The 17,407-nt window shown below is 38.0% G+C and overlaps 1 protein-coding gene across 1 annotated transcript in view; it reads right to left on the bottom strand.

Moving 5' to 3' along the window:
* PTH2R (parathyroid hormone 2 receptor) overlaps positions 1 to 17,407 on the bottom strand; it is a 500,002-nt gene that overhangs the window by 244,771 nt on the left and 237,824 nt on the right. The window contains exon 8 of the mRNA XM_053690413.1: positions 1,267 to 1,327. Within this exon, the coding sequence (XP_053546388.1) occupies positions 1,267 to 1,327 (61 nt within the window). The remainder of the gene's footprint in view (positions 1 to 1,266; positions 1,328 to 17,407) is intronic.

Genomic DNA, 17,407 nt, shown 5'->3' with positions numbered 1-17,407 from the left:
GAACGACAAAAATGTGATAATAGGAGTAAATTAGATACTTGCTTAAAATTGCATGTTGTATCTGAATAATGAAAGTTTCATTTTGACTAGACTGTACCTTTAAGACAGACAGTATGCACATTGGTAATGCATTCATATGCAGGTATATTTCAATGATTATTTTTTCTGAGCAAATAAAATTGTGAGCATGCTCATTTATGTGATTTTATGTGTGAATTTTTGTGCCTGCATGTATATTTCTAGCAACAATATTTGCAATAATGGTGTGTTTTATATACTGGATTAATGGATTTAATAAACTAGGAAATTCATGTTGACATTTGTGAGTACATTTACTGAGAATGCATGATGTTCAGAATCCTGTCAGTAGTGCAATGCTGTCCCTTCAGCAATGGATACCAAGAGAATGAAGAAAATGTGATCATAGAACTAAATTGGAAAGTGGTTTAAAATTGTATGTTATATCTGAATCATAAAAGAAAAAATGTGTTGTTTACTATCCCTTTAACAGGCCATATATTCATTATATCTTAACTAGAGCACAGGTGAAATAATCAGCTGATCAGTAACCATGGTTACTAACCTGCTCTCACCCTTCAGATGATTATTTCACCTGTGCTTTAGTTAAGATATAATGAATATTTGGCCTGTTAATAGTCCTGAGGAGTGGAGTTCAGAAACACTGTACTAGATGATACAAGTCAGTTGTTCTTGATAGTAAAATAAAGAGAATGTCAAGAGTTCACAGATATATCTTACCTCACTTTCTTAGTAAATCTAGGTGATGTGTAAAACAAGAATATGTCAATAAATAAATAGGTACCTAATTCATGTTTAATGAAGCACAGGAAGACCTCACAATTTATGCTCTATCTCTAGAAGAAACTTATTTGACATTTAAAAGAGATATGAGAATTAAAAGGCATTTTTATCTTAGTTTGCCTGTAATAAACTTACTGTGCTATGAAAGGATTAGAAAAAATACAGTTATCTATATCAAAATAGATGAAACACTTTTTACCTGGACAAAATCCCAAGACATACATTATGTTCTCTGATGTCTAAAGCAAATGAACAAAAAAAAAACCTCACTGTACATTCACTCTCTTAAAAATGCTAATTATTTTATTGAAGGTGTACAAAAAATAAAAAAAATACAAGGGATTAGCAATAGACCTTTTAGTAAAACTGTTTAGTATCAAACAATATTTTAAGTGACATTATTTTTATACAAGTAACTAATAAAGCAATTCAAATATTCCTTACCTTGCGTCTGCTACGGTTGCTCTTGCCACTGCCCACACTACTACAAATACAGCTGGGAATCCTAGAAATATAAAAAACGTACATGAATATTTACATCTCTACACTGTTAAACTATATTATCTTTTATCATACTGTCTCACAAAATTTTTTAATGAAGAGCAAAATGTTCCTTGTGAGAAATTACATTTTAAAGGATACAGAAATCTATTTTTAAAATATCTTGTAAATACTTTTGTGCAGTTTGAACATTTTTTGATAAAAAAAATAGTGATTTAGGCAATGATGAACTTAAAGGGACACTAAACACTTTGAGATGGTAATATAAAATGATAAATCATATTTAACAAAAAAACCTTGCAATATACATTCATTACTTATTTTGTCCACTTTTCTTTGATTCCATTCTGAACATGTGAGCTTTTCAATTTCTGTTAGAAATGGAAGAGCAGAACACTGTTATATTCAACACAGCCATTTGCTACACACACTAATGACCTATGTATAACTGTCCCTAATTGGCCACAACTGAGAAGGAACCCTAAGTTACAACATTGCAGCTTGTTTTATAGACACTAACATTTTACACTTATTTTATCAATATTAAAACAACTAATGAAACTTTAAAAAATACATCTACATGTTATTCTCAAACTAATCTTTTCATTGAATGTACATTCTATTTAGCATTTATTTTGTGTTTAAGGTCCCTTTAAGCTCTCTGCTCTGGTGAGATTATCTATGCCTGTATGGAGAGGACCCTCAAATAATTTTAGAAAGTCAAATTTCAGCTTGAGACCGATTTATCTGGCAATGGAGGGTAAAAGACGCAGCACATACATTACAATATAATGCTCAAAAATGCCCCCAAACATTTTGTGATTTATCTTCATGACAGAGAGTTCTCTATCATCAGGCCCTTAGAGTCACATACTTGTCTTGCTGTTAAGAGCCTCATTTTTATAAACTTGTCGAGTAGGTTATATTTAATTCTAGTTAAAAAAATCGCAAAATCCCTAGGTATTCTCTAAAAAATTAATCATAAATGAATCATAAATCATGTAAATTATTTTGTGATAATCTTCTACAATTAAACATAATAATATGGCATTCTTGCAACATGTTATATGATTAAAAGTGGATTACAAGTAGATTGATATCTATATCACGACCTGTAGCTAAGTATAGTGTGCAATCTAGTATTACAAGTAAAAAAAAAAATTACCAGAGAATCTTAACACAGATTACATTTTTATTAGTGTTCCATATACTTTTAATGGATAGAGTATTGATCACTGCTCATATAAGTGGTGAGATGTGTGTTGCGCTAAAGGTTTCCAAAAGTGCGGAAAAATTTAGCTCACTTGGAGACCTGGGGCGCGATCCGATATCGATCGCAGTTTGCGGCGCAAGCGAGGGAACCGGCGTCGCCCGCAGTTTCAGCTAGCAACTCGAGCCATCCCATATAAGTCGCCGTCAGATGCTAACGTGCCGTAAGTCTCACAAACCAGCGATGTCCAGAAATCTGCGTAAGTACAAATTTCTGGCGTCGCCAGTGACTTGCGCCACGTTAGAATCTGCCGGCGCCTATAAAACCTGACTAAAGTCTAAAACACCCGCACTGTCTAACACGCCTCCCTAACATAGCCCGCACTGTCTAACCCTCTATCCGCTATCCCCCCTCACTAGCCTAACAATAAAAAAGCTATTAACCCCTAAACCGCCGCTCCTTTACCCCGCTGCAACCTAATAAAGTTATTAACCCCTAAACCGCCGCTCCCGTACCCCGCCGCCAGCTATATTATATCTATAACCCCCTAAAGTGAGCCCTTAACACCGCCGCCATCTATATTAAAATTATTAACCCCTAATCTAAGCCCCTTACACCGCCGCCATCTCTATTAAAATGATTAACCCCTAATTTAATCTACCTACCCTGCCGCCAGCTATATTATCTATATTAACCCTAAGTATATTATAGTTAATATAGGTATTACATTATATATATTAACTATATTAACCCTAATTATATTAGGGTTAATATAGTTAATATAGTTACTATAGTATTTATATTAACTATATTAACTCTATCTAACCCTAACTAAATTTATATTAAATTAATCTAATTCATTTATAAACTAAAATATTCCTATTTAAATCTAAATACTTACCTATAAAATAAACCATAAGATAGCTACAATATAATTAATAATTACATTGTAGCTATGTTAGGGTTAATATTTATTTTACAGGTAAATTGTTAATTATTTTAACTAGGTATAATAGATATTAAATAGTTATTAACTATTTAATATCTACCTAGTTAAAATAATTACCCAATTACCTGTAAAATAAATCCTAACCTAAGTTACAAATACACCTACACTATAAATAAATTTAATAAACTACTAACATCTATCTAAAAATACAATTAAATTAACTAAACTAAATTACAAAAAAAAACAAACACTAAATTACAAAAAATAAAAAAAAGATTACAAGATATTTAAGCTAATTACACCTATTCTAAGCCCCCTAATAAAATAATAAACCCCCAAAATAAAAAAAATTCCCTGCCCTATTCTAAATTCAACAAATTTCAAAGCTCTTTACCTTACCAGCCCTTAAAAGGGCCTTTTGTGGGGCATGCCCCAAAGAATTCAGCTCTTTTGCATACAAGAAATACAATACCCCCCCCCACATTACAACCCACCACCCACATACCCCTATTCTAAACCCACCCAAACCCCCCTTAAAAAAGCCTAACACTACCCCCCTGAAGATCTCCCTACCTTGTCTTCACCACACCGGGCCGAACTCCTGATCCGATCCGGGCGATGTCTTCCTCCAAGCGGCAAAGAAGAATTCTTCCTCCGGCGATGTCTTCCTCCAAGCGGCAAAGAAGAATTCTTCCTCCAGCGACGTCTTCCTCCAAGCGGCAGCAAAGTCTTCATTCTTCCGGCGACATCTTCAATCTTCTTTCTTCGCTCCGCCGGAACAGCCAATAGAATGCGAGCTCAATCTGATTGGCTGATTGGATCAGCCAATCGGATTGAACTTGAATCTGATTGGCTGATTCAATCAGCCAATCAGATTTTTTTAACTTAATTCCGATTGGCTGATAGAATCCTATCAGCCAATCGGAATTCGGCGGACGCCATCTTGGATGACGTCATTTAAAGGTACATCATTCCAAGTTCAGCAGTCGGCCGGGATGGATGCTCCGCGGCGGCGGAGCGAAGAAAGAAGATTGAAGATGCCGCCGGAAGAATGAAGACTTTGCTGCCGCTTGGAGGAAGACGTCGCCGGAGGAAGAATTCTTCTTTGCCGCTTGGAGGAAGACATCGCCGGAGGAAGAATTCTTCTTTGCCGCTTGGAGGAAGACATCGCCCGGATCGGATCAGGAGTTCGGCCCGGTGTGGTGAAGACAAGGTAGGGAGATCTTCAGGGGGGTAGTGTTAGGCTTTTTTAAGGGGGGTTTGGGTGGGTTTAGAATAGGAGTATGTGGGTGGTGGGTTGTAATGGGGGGGGGTATTGTATTTCTTGTATGCAAAAGAGCTGAATTCTTTGGGGCATGCCCCACAAAAGGCCCTTTTAAGGGCTGGTAAGGTAAAGAGCTTTGAAATTTGTTGAATTTAGAATAGGGCAGGGAATTTTTTTTATTTTGGGGGTTTATTATTTTATTAGGGGGCTTAGAATAGGTGTAATTAGCTTAAATATCTTGTAATCTTTTTTTTATTTTTTGTAATTTAGTGTTTGTTTTTTTTTGTAATTTAGTTTAGTTAATTTAATTGTATTTTTAGATAGATGTTAGTAGTTTATTAAATTTATTGATAGTGTAGGTGTATTTGTAACTTAGGTTAGGATTTATTTTACAGGTAATTGGGTAATTATTTTAACTAGGTAGATATTAAATAGTTAATAACTATTTAATATCTATTATACCTAGTTAAAATAATTAACAATTTACCTGTAAAATAAATATTAACCCTAACATAGCTACAATGTAATTATTAATTATATTGTAGCTATCTTATGGTTTATTTTATAGGTAAGTATTTAGATTTAAATAGGAATATTTTAGTTTATAAATGAATTAGATTAATTTAATATAAATTTAGTTAGGGTTAGATAGAGTTAATATAGTTAATATAAATACTATAGTAACTATATTAACTATATTAACCCTAATATAATTAGGGTTAATATAGTTAATATATATAATGTAATACCTATATTAACTATAATATACTTAGGGTTAATATAGATAATATAGCTGGCGGCGGGGTAGGTAGATTAAATTAGGGGTTAATCATTTTAATAGAGATGGCGGCGGTGTAAGGGGCTTACATTAGGGGTTAATCATTTTTATATAGGTGGCGGCGGTGTAAGGGGTCAGATTAGGGGATAGATAAGGTAGATGGCGGCGGTTTTAGAGGCTCACAGTAGGGGGTTAGTTTATGTAGATGGCGGCGGGGTCCGGGAGCGGCAGTTTAGGGGGTAATAACTTTATTAGGGATTTCGGGGGGGGGGGGGGATCGCGGTTGACAGGTAGATAGACATTGCGCATGCGTTAGGTGTTAGGTTTATTTTAGCAGATCGCGGTTGACAGGGAGATAGACATTGCGCATGCGTTAGGTGTTAGGTTTATTTTCTAGTTAGTTTAGGGAGTTACGGGGCTCCAATAGTCAGCGTAAGGCTTCTTACGGCTGCTTTTTGTGGCGAGGTGAAAATGGAGTAAGTTATCTCCATTTTCGCCACGTAAGTCCTTACGCTGCATATTGGATACCAAACTGCGCGGGTTTGGTATACCTGCCTATGGCCCAAAAAACTGCGGGCGACGGCAGAAATATACGCGCGTAACTTCTAGGTTACGCCGTATATGTGATACCAAATCCGCGCAAATATTGGCGTCGCCGGCTTTTGCGGGCGACGCTTTATATCGGATCGACCCCCTGAAGTAAAGTGTTAAGGCTAGAATAGATGCATAACATTTTTTTTCACACAGTCACACACACACACACACACACACGTATATATATATATATATATATATATATATATATATATGTATATACAGTATATATATATATATATATATATATATATGTATATACAGTATATATATATATATATATATATATATATATATATATATATATATATGTGTGTGTGTGTGTGTGACTGTGTGAAAAAAATTGTTATGCATCTATTCTAGCCTTAACACTTTACTTCAGGTCTCCAAGTGAGCCTAATTTTTCCGCACTTTTGGAAACCTTTATATATATATATATATATATATATATATATATATATTATTTAGAAAAATGCTTTAAAAGTGATTTAAATGGATATAATATATGATTGTAGATATGTGTGTATGTATGGGTGGGTACACATACATAAATACACATACATATGTACACACATATACGAGACGAGTACATACACACATATATCTATACACATACATATAAACCATTAAACCCTTTCAAGGCCAAAACCTTGTTATGTACACATCCCTTTAAATAACTGATAAAACATTTTTGCGAGCCTAAATTCGTTTTTCACTGTGCCCCTATAGTCTATTATGTGAGGGATTTAGTGAACCCCAGCTATCCGACATCCAAATGTTAGAGTGCCCTAGGCTTTCACTCAAACAGTAACACTTTGCTTTCAATTTGTAATATCAGAGTAGAAAGTGCTATAGATTCTGTTTTAGTGATGTTAGTGCAGCATACTGTTGACACCATACTGCATATATTATGATCTAAATTTATTTTACCTATAAGAATAAAAAAGCAAATACAATTTCAGACATAAAACACAAAACATAGCCTAAAGCAATGTTCAGACTTATTACATTTGTGTTGATATCATGTTTCTGATAAATGGTAGTACAGACAGAATGTAACATTTATTTTGAGATTAAAAAGAAATCCTAGCCTCAGTAGTCACTTACTGTAAACCTTACTGAAAGCAAACGGGGTCATGACATTTTCAATGAAACCTTGATCTAAAATATGGTTAGTAAGTAATCTTAGCAGAAACTGTTAAACCTTGACCTGTGAAAACGAAGGCAATCTAGTAAGGGAATAGCTATTAATAGTACATGACCTGGCTAGGCCTAGTATAATATATGGCGAGTAAGTAAAATAGTTATCAAGGCCTTTAAGGTGGTTCATCTGGCTTTTTACAGCACCTGCGCTTTTAAAATGAACACATAGAATTCATCAAAAAATAATAAAAATCTAGAGAAACTTGGATTATTACACCAATAATTAATATATAGAAATACTGAGAAAAATCAAAAGTAAATATAAAATTACATGTAATGAATTACTCGATATTATGATTCATAACCCGACATGATTTATATTAAAGTGTGTTATATGTGTTTATTAAATATAAAATAGTTAAAAATATATAAATAATATGTAAAAAAAGTACTATAGATGTACTAAAATATTCTAAAAAAAATCTATAGTATATTAGTATATATATATATATATATATATATATATATATATATATATATAAATACCAAACAGGATCCCACACTCACTGCTCCATTCCAGCCTCCGGGGTGCTCTTTAAACCATTGATATACACAAAAGAAATAAGAAAGGCACTCTCCGTATTCTGTAGTAAAATAACTATACTTTGGTGAACGTTTTCGGGGTCACCCCCTTCCTCAGACCTTACAAAACAAACAATACAGTGAACTATTTAAGTGCTTACCTGGTGACGATCCTGCCAGAGTCTGTGGCGTCCTCCTAGCGCAACTGCGCATGCGCAAGAGTAAGTACAGAGGCCCTGGAGGTTCAAAAGAGTCACCAAGGCAAAAAAATGTGAAATCCCCAAAAATATAAAAAAACAGCAATCTTAACATGTAAATTAAAATTATAAGTACACAGAACACAGTGTCGTAGAGTTGGTGACTGTTAGACAAATAACCTGTAAGTGTGGTGTGAGGAAAACTGTGTAGGCATGAAGGTATTAGTAACAGTATCCGGTACCTAAGAATCTTATATATAGCGGTATAAGTGTGTTACAGAGGGTGTATCCGGATTACACTAAACACTCTGTAAAAGGGTAAAAATACTCAAATTATACCCCCAAAGATATCATATCGGCACAACAAGTATAACAACTGTTGCTAGGCAACCATATAAAATGCCAATCAAAAACTGACAGATCAGTCGCAACAGAACTCAGCATACATAGCGGTCAGGATATCAAACTAAATGCATTACAAAGGTTATATCCAGATTCTACTAAACACTCTGTAAAAGGGTAAAAGTATACAAATAATACCCCCAAGAATTTAAACATCGGCGCAACAAGAATGACAACTGTTGCTAGGCAACCATAAAAATGCCACTCAAAGACTGACAGATCAGTCGCGACAAAACTCGGCGTGTATAGCGGTCAAGATATCAAACCAGCCACTCAGTGACCATACCAAATGGTGGACCATACTAGATAAATTATTCAATCCGCCGCCTGCTAAAGAGCTGAATTATACCACATACATAATGTGAAACTACATGGTGCCTACTATTGGACGCAACAATACTATCTTTTGCGTCAAGTGGTGTGGGATCTTGAACAAATGTTCGCTGGATCTGGTTCTACTGGTAATAGAGGAAGTTTCTACATTATTAAAACAAGTAGAGAATGAAATACAGACCTTTGAAATACAGCACCATGATAAATTGTTGAATGATGGAGAGGAAGACTGGCTATCTAAGATCAAGAACCAGGTGGACCAATATGAAAAATAACTTATTTCTTTTAAGGAACGTAAATGGGAGGCAGTAACTAGTGATTACAGAGAGAAGAGAGTCTATAAATGGTTATTGGGCCCTGAGGAAAGAAGAGTTGCCTTCAGAAATAGGAGACCTCGGGCATTTAAACCCAGGAATTTGTGTTGAAAGCTCTGACAATAGCTCTGACCCTGAACAGGGTGAGGTAGTAGCAATGGGCACTACCACAGGCTCCCAACCCATGACCACCCGGTCAAAAAACGCCTACGGGGGAGGCCACACCCCAGGAGAAGTGGTCACAAGCGCAAGGGGATCTTCCAGGGGGAGACCACCCCGGCGATGGCGCCAGGGTTGGCACTGAGCAATATAATCAATCTCAGCTCCCACCAATTAACAACTATTGAAATTGAAATATTGGAGAAAGGACTAAGCTTTGTACCCACGGCCAAATTGGACAGATTTGATTTACACGTTGACCTATATAAATTTAATAGGAAACTTCGCCTTAAGGAACATTTTGGGCAGACTGAGTTCCAGGTGGAGAAATTCAGGAAACCAAGCAGATTTGATCCAAAATCCTCAAGTGCGAGTATCAGTACATACACACGTATGATAAAAGAGAACTTTGAAGGTACATTGGACAAAGAGCATCCTACAAGAAATAACTTTTCAAGAACAGAATGGAAGGCCTTGAAGGGGTTGAAGGAAAATCACAAATTGGTAATCCGCAATGCGGACAAGGGCGGTGCATTGGTCCTACAGGACTACCAGGACTATAGGGATGAAATAATATCCCAGCTGGATGACAAGAAGACATACCGTAGATTAACGCAGGATCCCACCTCTGAATTCAAAAGAACTATTGATAAATACCTTGATGTATTATATTCAACGAATATTATATCTAAGGCTACATATGAATTTTTGCTGGTTGACTTTCCTATAACTCCCATCATATATACCTTACCCAAGGTCCACAAAGATCCGGTGCGACCTCCAGGACGTCCAATTGTATCGGCAAGGGGATCGATACTACAAACATTGGCTGTATACGTTGACGATATCCTGCAACCATTAGTCAGACAGATGGACTCTTTCCTTCTGGATTCCATAGAGATGGTGAAACTATTACAAGGTATTGAAGGCTTAACTGCAGATGATGTGCTGGTTACCCTGGATGTAACCAGCCTCTATACGGTCATACCGCATGAGGATGGTATGGCGGCGATCAAATCTACTCTCCTTAAATCTCCCTATGTTGGTCCACCTGTCAATGTGGTACTACAACTATTGGAGTATTGTCTCAAGATGAATTATTTCAAGTTCGAGGCAAAATTCTATTTACAGATTTCGGGCACAGCGATGGGGTCCAATGTGGCCCCATCCTATGCCAATCTGTATATGGTGGAGTTTGAGACCTTGGGCACGATGTTATTCAAGGATCCATGGGTGATATGTTTCTGTAGATACATAGACGATCTATTCTTGATCTGGCGAGGAGAGCAACAAGACCTTATGACTTGGTTCTATGAACTGAACCAGTCTAACAACAACCTAAAGTTCAAGATCACTCACAACAAACAAACAGTGGATTTCTTAGACTTAAGGATATATAGATCTGGTGATGGCTTGAAGACAACGCTATATCAAAAACCCACTGATAGGAATTCGATCCTCCAAGGTACAAGCTGCCATCCACCTTTTTTGAAAAAGGCTCTGCCCAAGTCTCAATTCAAGAGGGTTACACGAAATAATAGTGACCAAGAGAACAAAACAGTACAACTTGATGAGATGAGGATGAAATTTGAGCAGCGGGGCTATAAAAGAGAACATCTGGATGTGGCTTTCAGTGAAGCCCACACCACTTCACAAAATGAGGCTCTAAAGAAAACAGTACCTGAGGCACCATCTAGGGAACGGTTGATACTGACGACCATCTTTACTCCTGAGAAGGTTTCTTTACCGAACATACTACGAGAGCATTGGGACATCATTTCAACTGACAAAAAACTGCCTTGCGAGTCTATGGACTTACCGATGGTTGGTTATAGGAGGGCGGCCTCCTTAAGGGATCATCTGATGCGACCCGACAATAGACTAAGTTACAAGTCTAAAACATGGTTAGACACCACCAAAAATGGGTGCTTCTGATGCAGTGGATGCACCACATGTAGTGGGATGACCCCAATTTTTCACACATCCGTGGACCAACAGAAAATTTACTATTAGACACAGAGTCACATGCACTACATGTTACATCATATACATGATCCACTGCCCGTGTGGCAAGTTTTATGTCGGTAAGACACAGGACGATGCCCGCACTAGAATGGCCAACCATAGGTCGGCCATTAGGGCAGCATTGGAGAATGGTAAATCCGACCAACCGGTAGCCAGACACTTTTTGCAGGCAAGACACAAGAACACAGACTTACGTTTCATTATAATTGACCACGTCCCACCCCTAGTGAGGGGTGGTGACAGAGGTAGGGTGCTCTTACAGAGGGAAAGTCGTTGGATTTTCACACTTGACACTCTGGTCCCTAAGGGGCTTAATGTCCATTTTGACATGCAGTGTTTTTTGTGAGGTCTGCAATACTTGAAATTGGTTATTCTTATTCCTAATTGTATCTAAATGATTGATTGATCTAACATTATTTGGTGTAGTTACCTGCTTAGCTGTTCTTGGGTCCCTCATCTGGTTTGGGTATACATGCTTTATCTCTCTTGTTTAGTAATAACATCATCTTAGATGATTAATATTACATGACCTCTGTATGAGCTAATGTTGTGGGGCATGATGATTAATACCTATTTCAGTTAATTGGCACAATATAACATATGGTGTAACAATATGCTATTGTGTGAGATATAATGTGAGTGGTTTTCCTATTTGGAGTATTGAAACTTTCTGATGTTTTTCTACATAGGGTATGTATATTGAGATTGAATACTTGAGTTCTTTTGAGCACTGATACTACTGCTGGTTAGGGTATATGGCCAGTAACTTGAAAGCAGCTAGCGCTATATGGCCGGTGTTGTGGTGTCCAAACCAACCAGTACGTGTTGCGACCAGTAATAATTTGATTAGTAGGCACCATGTAGTTTCACATTATGTATGTGGTATAATTCAGCTCTTTAGCAGGCGGCGGATTGAATAATTTATCTAGTATGGTCCACCATTTGGTATGGTCACTGAGTGGCTGGTTTGATATTTTGACCGCTATACACGCCGAGTTTTGTCGCGACTGATCTGTCAGTTTTTGAGTGGCATTTTTATGGTTGCCTAGCAACAGTTGTCATACTTGTCGCGCCGATGTTTAAATTCTTGGGGGTATTATTTGTATACTTTTACCCTTTTACAGAGTGTTTAGTAGAATCTGGATATAGCCTTTGTAATGCATTTAGTTTGATATCCTGACCGCTATGTATGCTGAGTTCTGTTGCGACTGATCTGTCAGTTTTTGATTGGCATTTTATATGGTTGCCTAGCAACAGTTGTTATACTTGTTGCGCCGATATTTATATCTTTGGGGGTATAATTTGAGTATTTTTACCCTTTTACAGAGTGTTTAGTGTAATCCGGATACACCCTCTGTAACACACTTATACCGCTATATATAAGATTCTTAGGTAACGGATACTGTTACTAATACCTTCATGCCTACACAGTTTTCCTCACACCACACTTACAGGTTATTTGTCTAACAGTCACCAACTCTACGACACTGTGTTCTGTGTACTTATAATTTTAATTTACATGTTAAGATTGCTGTTTTTTTATATTTTTTAGGATTTCACATTTTTTTGCCTTGGTGACTCTTTTGAACCTCCAGGGCCTCTGTACTTACTCTTGCGCATGCGCAGTTGCGCTAGGAGGACGCCACAGACTCTGGCAGGATCGTCACCAGGTAAGCACTTAAATAGTTCACTGTATTGTTTGTTTTGTAAGCTCTGAGGAAGGGGGTGACCCCGAAAACGTTCACCAAAGTAAAGTTATTTTACTACAGAATACAGAAAGTGCCTTTCTTATTTCTTTTGTGTATATATATATATATATATATATATATATATATATACACACACAGAGAAATGCACTCACAGGAACGAACAACCAGCTCAATACCATTGTTAGCCTGTTCTATGGCGATTTACCACCTGGGTGCAACTTCTTTTAGCCCAGCAATGCTTTTCACAGAGTAGAACTTTCCTGTAGTATATCAGTCTGATCCCGCCTATCACGGTCAGTCCAGCACCGAAATACCAGGCAATTCCTCTCTGAACAAGGAACAAAGCAACCCCAGACGATCGTTTCGGCCTTCGTTGGGCCTCGTCAGTGAGGTGTAGCAGTATTCCTCTAAGCACACTGAGCAAGGAGTCCACGTCTGGTTTCCCCTTTTTTCCATAGGGAGACTAAATACACAAAGAGAGAAATGCACTCACAGGAACGAACAACCAGCTCAATACCATTGTTAGCCTGTTCTATGGCGATTTACCACCTGGGTGCAACTTCTTTTAGCCCAGCAATGCTTTTCACAGAGTAGAACTTTCCTGTAGTATATCAGTCTGATCCCGCCTATCACGGTCAGTCCAGCACCGAAATACCAGGCAATTCCTCTCTGAACAAGGAACAAAGCAACCCCAGACGATCGTTTCGGCCTTCGTTGGGCCTCGTCAGTGAGGTGTAGCAGTATTCCTCTAAGCACACTGAGCAAGGAGTCCACGTCTGGTTTCCCCTTTTTCCCATAGGGAGACTAAATACACACAGAGAGAAATGCACTCACAGGAACGAACAACCAGCTCAATACCATTGTTAGCCTGTTCTATGGCGATTTACCACCTGGGTGCAACTTCTTTTAGCCCAGCAATGCTTTTCACAGAGTAGAACTTTCCTGTAGTATATCAGTCTGATCCCGCCTATCACGGTCAGTCCAGCACCGAAATACCAGGCAATTCCTCTCTGAACAAGGAACAAAGCAACCCCAGACGATCGTTTCGGCCTTCGTTGGGCCTCGTCAGTGAGGTGTAGCAGTATTCCTCTAAACACACTGAGCAAGGAGTCCACGTCTGGTTTCCCCTTTTTCCCATAGGGAGACTAAATACACACAGAGAGAAATGCACTCACAGGAACGAACAACCAGCTCAATACCATTGTTAGCCTGTTCTATGGCGATTTACCACCTGGGTGCAACTTTTATATATATATATAAAATTACATACACACAGAGAGAAGCACACGCACAGGAATGAACAACCGGCTCAATACTATTGTTAGCCTGTTCTATGGTGATTTACTACCTGGGTGCAGCTTCTTTTAGCCCAGTAATGCTTTTCACAGAGAACTTTCCTGTAGTATATCAGTCTGATCCCACCTATTATGGCCAGTCCAGCGCCAAAATACCAGGCAATTCTTCTCTGAACAAGGAAAACAGCAACCCCAGATGATCATTTCGGCTTTCATTGGGCCTCGTCAGTGAGGTGTAGCCATATTCCTCTAAGCACACTGAGCAAGGAGTTCACATCTGGTTTCCCCTTTTTCCCATAGGGAGACTAAATACACACAGAGAGAAGCACACTCACAGGAACGAACAACCAGCTCAATACAATTGTTAGCCTGTTCTATGGTGATTTACCACCTGGGTGCAGATTCTTTTAGCCCAGTAATGCTTTTCACAGAGAATCATTTTCCTGTAGTATATCAGTCTGATCCCACCTATTATGGCCAGTCCAGCGCCAAAATACCAGGCAATTCTTCTCTGAACAAGGAACACAGCAACCCCAGATGATCATTTCGGCCTTCATTGGGCCTCGTCAGTGAGGTCTAACCATATTCCTCTAAGCACACTGAGCAAGGAGTTCACATCTGGTTTCCCCTTTTTCCCATAGGGAGACTAAATACACACAGAGAGAAGCACACTCACAGGAACTAACAACCAGCTCAATACAATTGTTAGCCTGTTCTATGGTGATTTACCACCTGGGTACAGCTTCTTTTAGCCCAGTAATGCTTTTCACAGAGAAGAACTTTCCTGTAGTATATTAGTCTGATCCCACCTATTATGGTCAGTTTAGCGCCAAAATACCAGGCAATTCTTCTCTGAACAAGGAACACAGCAACCCCAGACGATTGTTTCGGCCTTTATTGGTCCTCATCAATGAGCTGTAGCCATATTCCTCTAAGCACACTGAGCAAGGAGTCCATGTCTGGTTTATTACCACCTATAGTGAAGGGGCTGGCTTCATTAAGAAGGTATTACGTAAAGATTGGGGAATACTTAGAGCAGACCCATTATTGAGAGAAGTGATTGATGAGAAACCTCATGTAGTTTTTAAGAAAAACCATAATCTGAAAAATGTGTTGGCTCCGTCCAAATTAAAGGAATCATTATCTAAGAGTAAGTCTGGCACCCTAGATCAATGGGTCACAGGTAGACCAGGAACCTACAAATGTGGTCACAGTAACTGCTGCATGTGTGTTCAGTTGTTGAACCGTGATTTCATAACGAATTGGAATAACACTAAACAGGTGCACATTAAATGTAGAGGGACCTGTCATACCACATTTGTAGTTTACGGACTAACCTGTGGCTGTGGATTGATCTATGTAGGAAGGACCAAAAAGAAAATAAAGAGACATTGCTATGAGCATATCAATAACATTGAAATAGGGTTAAAAACACACAGTGGTGTGTGAGTGAACATTTTAGGGTATGTCACAAACAGGACCCAAGTGGCCTATGAATCAGTATTCTTAAAGTGGTACCGCCTGGTCAGAACTCTAATCAAAGACTTATTACCCTCAGACAGAGGGAAACAAGGTGGATCCAGGAGTTGGACAGTCTTTCACCTAAAGGTCTAAACATTGATATGGACCTACAAGCGTTTATGCTTTAGAATCTCCTTCTGTCTGAGGAAGTAATATAATCTACACTAGGTACTATGTAATTTTTTATGGTCAATTTCTCTTGTAAGGTGTATCCAGTCCACGGATCATCCATTACTTGTGGGATATTCTCATTCCCAACAGGAAGTTGCAAGAGGACACCCACAGCAGAGCTGTAATATAGCTCCTCCCCTAACTGTCATAGCCAGTCATTCTCTTGCAACTCTCAACAAGCTAGGACGTTGTAGGAGAGAGTGGTTAAATATAGCTAGTTTATTTTCTTCAATCAAAAGTTTGTTATTTTTAAATAGTACCGGTGTTGTGCTATTTTATCTCAGGCGGTAAATAGAAGAAGAATCTGCCTGAGGTTTCTATGATCTTAGCAGGTTGTAACTAAGATCCATTGCTATTCTCACATATGTCTGAGGGGATTACACAGATGAGGTAACTTCAGCGAGAGAATGGCGTGCAGTTTATTCTGCTATCAGGTATGTGCAGTTATAATTTTTTCTAGAGATGGAAAACACTAGAAAATGCTGCTGATACCGGATTAATGTAAGTTAAGCCTGAATACAGTGATTTAATAACGACTGGTATCATGCTTACTCCCAGGGTTAATACCCTTATGATATTTACAATATAAAACGTTTGCTGGCATGTTTAATCGTTTTTATATATGCTTTGGTGATAAAACTTTATTGGGGCCTAGTTTTTTCCACATGGCTGGCTTAAATTTTGACTAGAAACAATTTCCACTGTTGTAGTATAAAAGTTACAGTTGGTGCAGTTAAAATTACAAACTGTGACATCCAGCTTCCCTCAAAGGCCCTCTGAATGCTATAGGACATCTCTAAAGGGCCCAAAGGCTTTCCAAAGTCGTTTATTGGGGAAGGTAGGGCCACAGCTTGCTGTGGCAGTTGGTTGTGACTGTTAAAAAATGTCTATTTGGTTTTTTTGATCCGTTTTTTTAACTAAGGGGTTAATCATCCATTTGCAAGTGGGTGCAATGCTCTGTTAGCCTATTATACACACTGTAAAAATTTCGTTTGATTTACTGCATTTTTTCACTGTTTTTCAAATTCTGACAAAATTTGTTTCTCTTAAAGGCACAGTACCGTTTTTTATATTTGCTTGTTAACTTGATTTAAAGTGTTTTCCAAGCTTGCTAGTCTCATTGCTATTCTGTATAAACATGTCTGACATAGAAGAAACTCCTTGTTTATTATGTTTAAAAGCCATGGTGGAACCCCCTCTTAGAATGTGTACCAAATGTACTGATTTCATTTTATGCAATAAAGATAATTTTCTGTCTTTAAAAAATGTATCACCAGAGGAATCTGAAGAGGGGGAAGTTATGCCGACTAACTTTCCCCATGTGTCAGACCCTTTGACTCCCGCTTAAGGGACACACGCTCAAATGGCGCCAAGTACATCTAGGGCGCCCATAGCGTTTACTTTACAAGACATGGCGGCAGTCATGGATAATACACTG

This window comes from Bombina bombina, chromosome 1, assembly GCF_027579735.1.
Source record: "Bombina bombina isolate aBomBom1 chromosome 1, aBomBom1.pri, whole genome shotgun sequence".
NCBI classification, from domain to species: domain Eukaryota; kingdom Metazoa; phylum Chordata; class Amphibia; order Anura; family Bombinatoridae; genus Bombina; species Bombina bombina.
The sequence above is the reverse complement of the archived record's forward strand: the minus strand, read 5'-3'. Positions and strand labels throughout refer to the sequence as shown.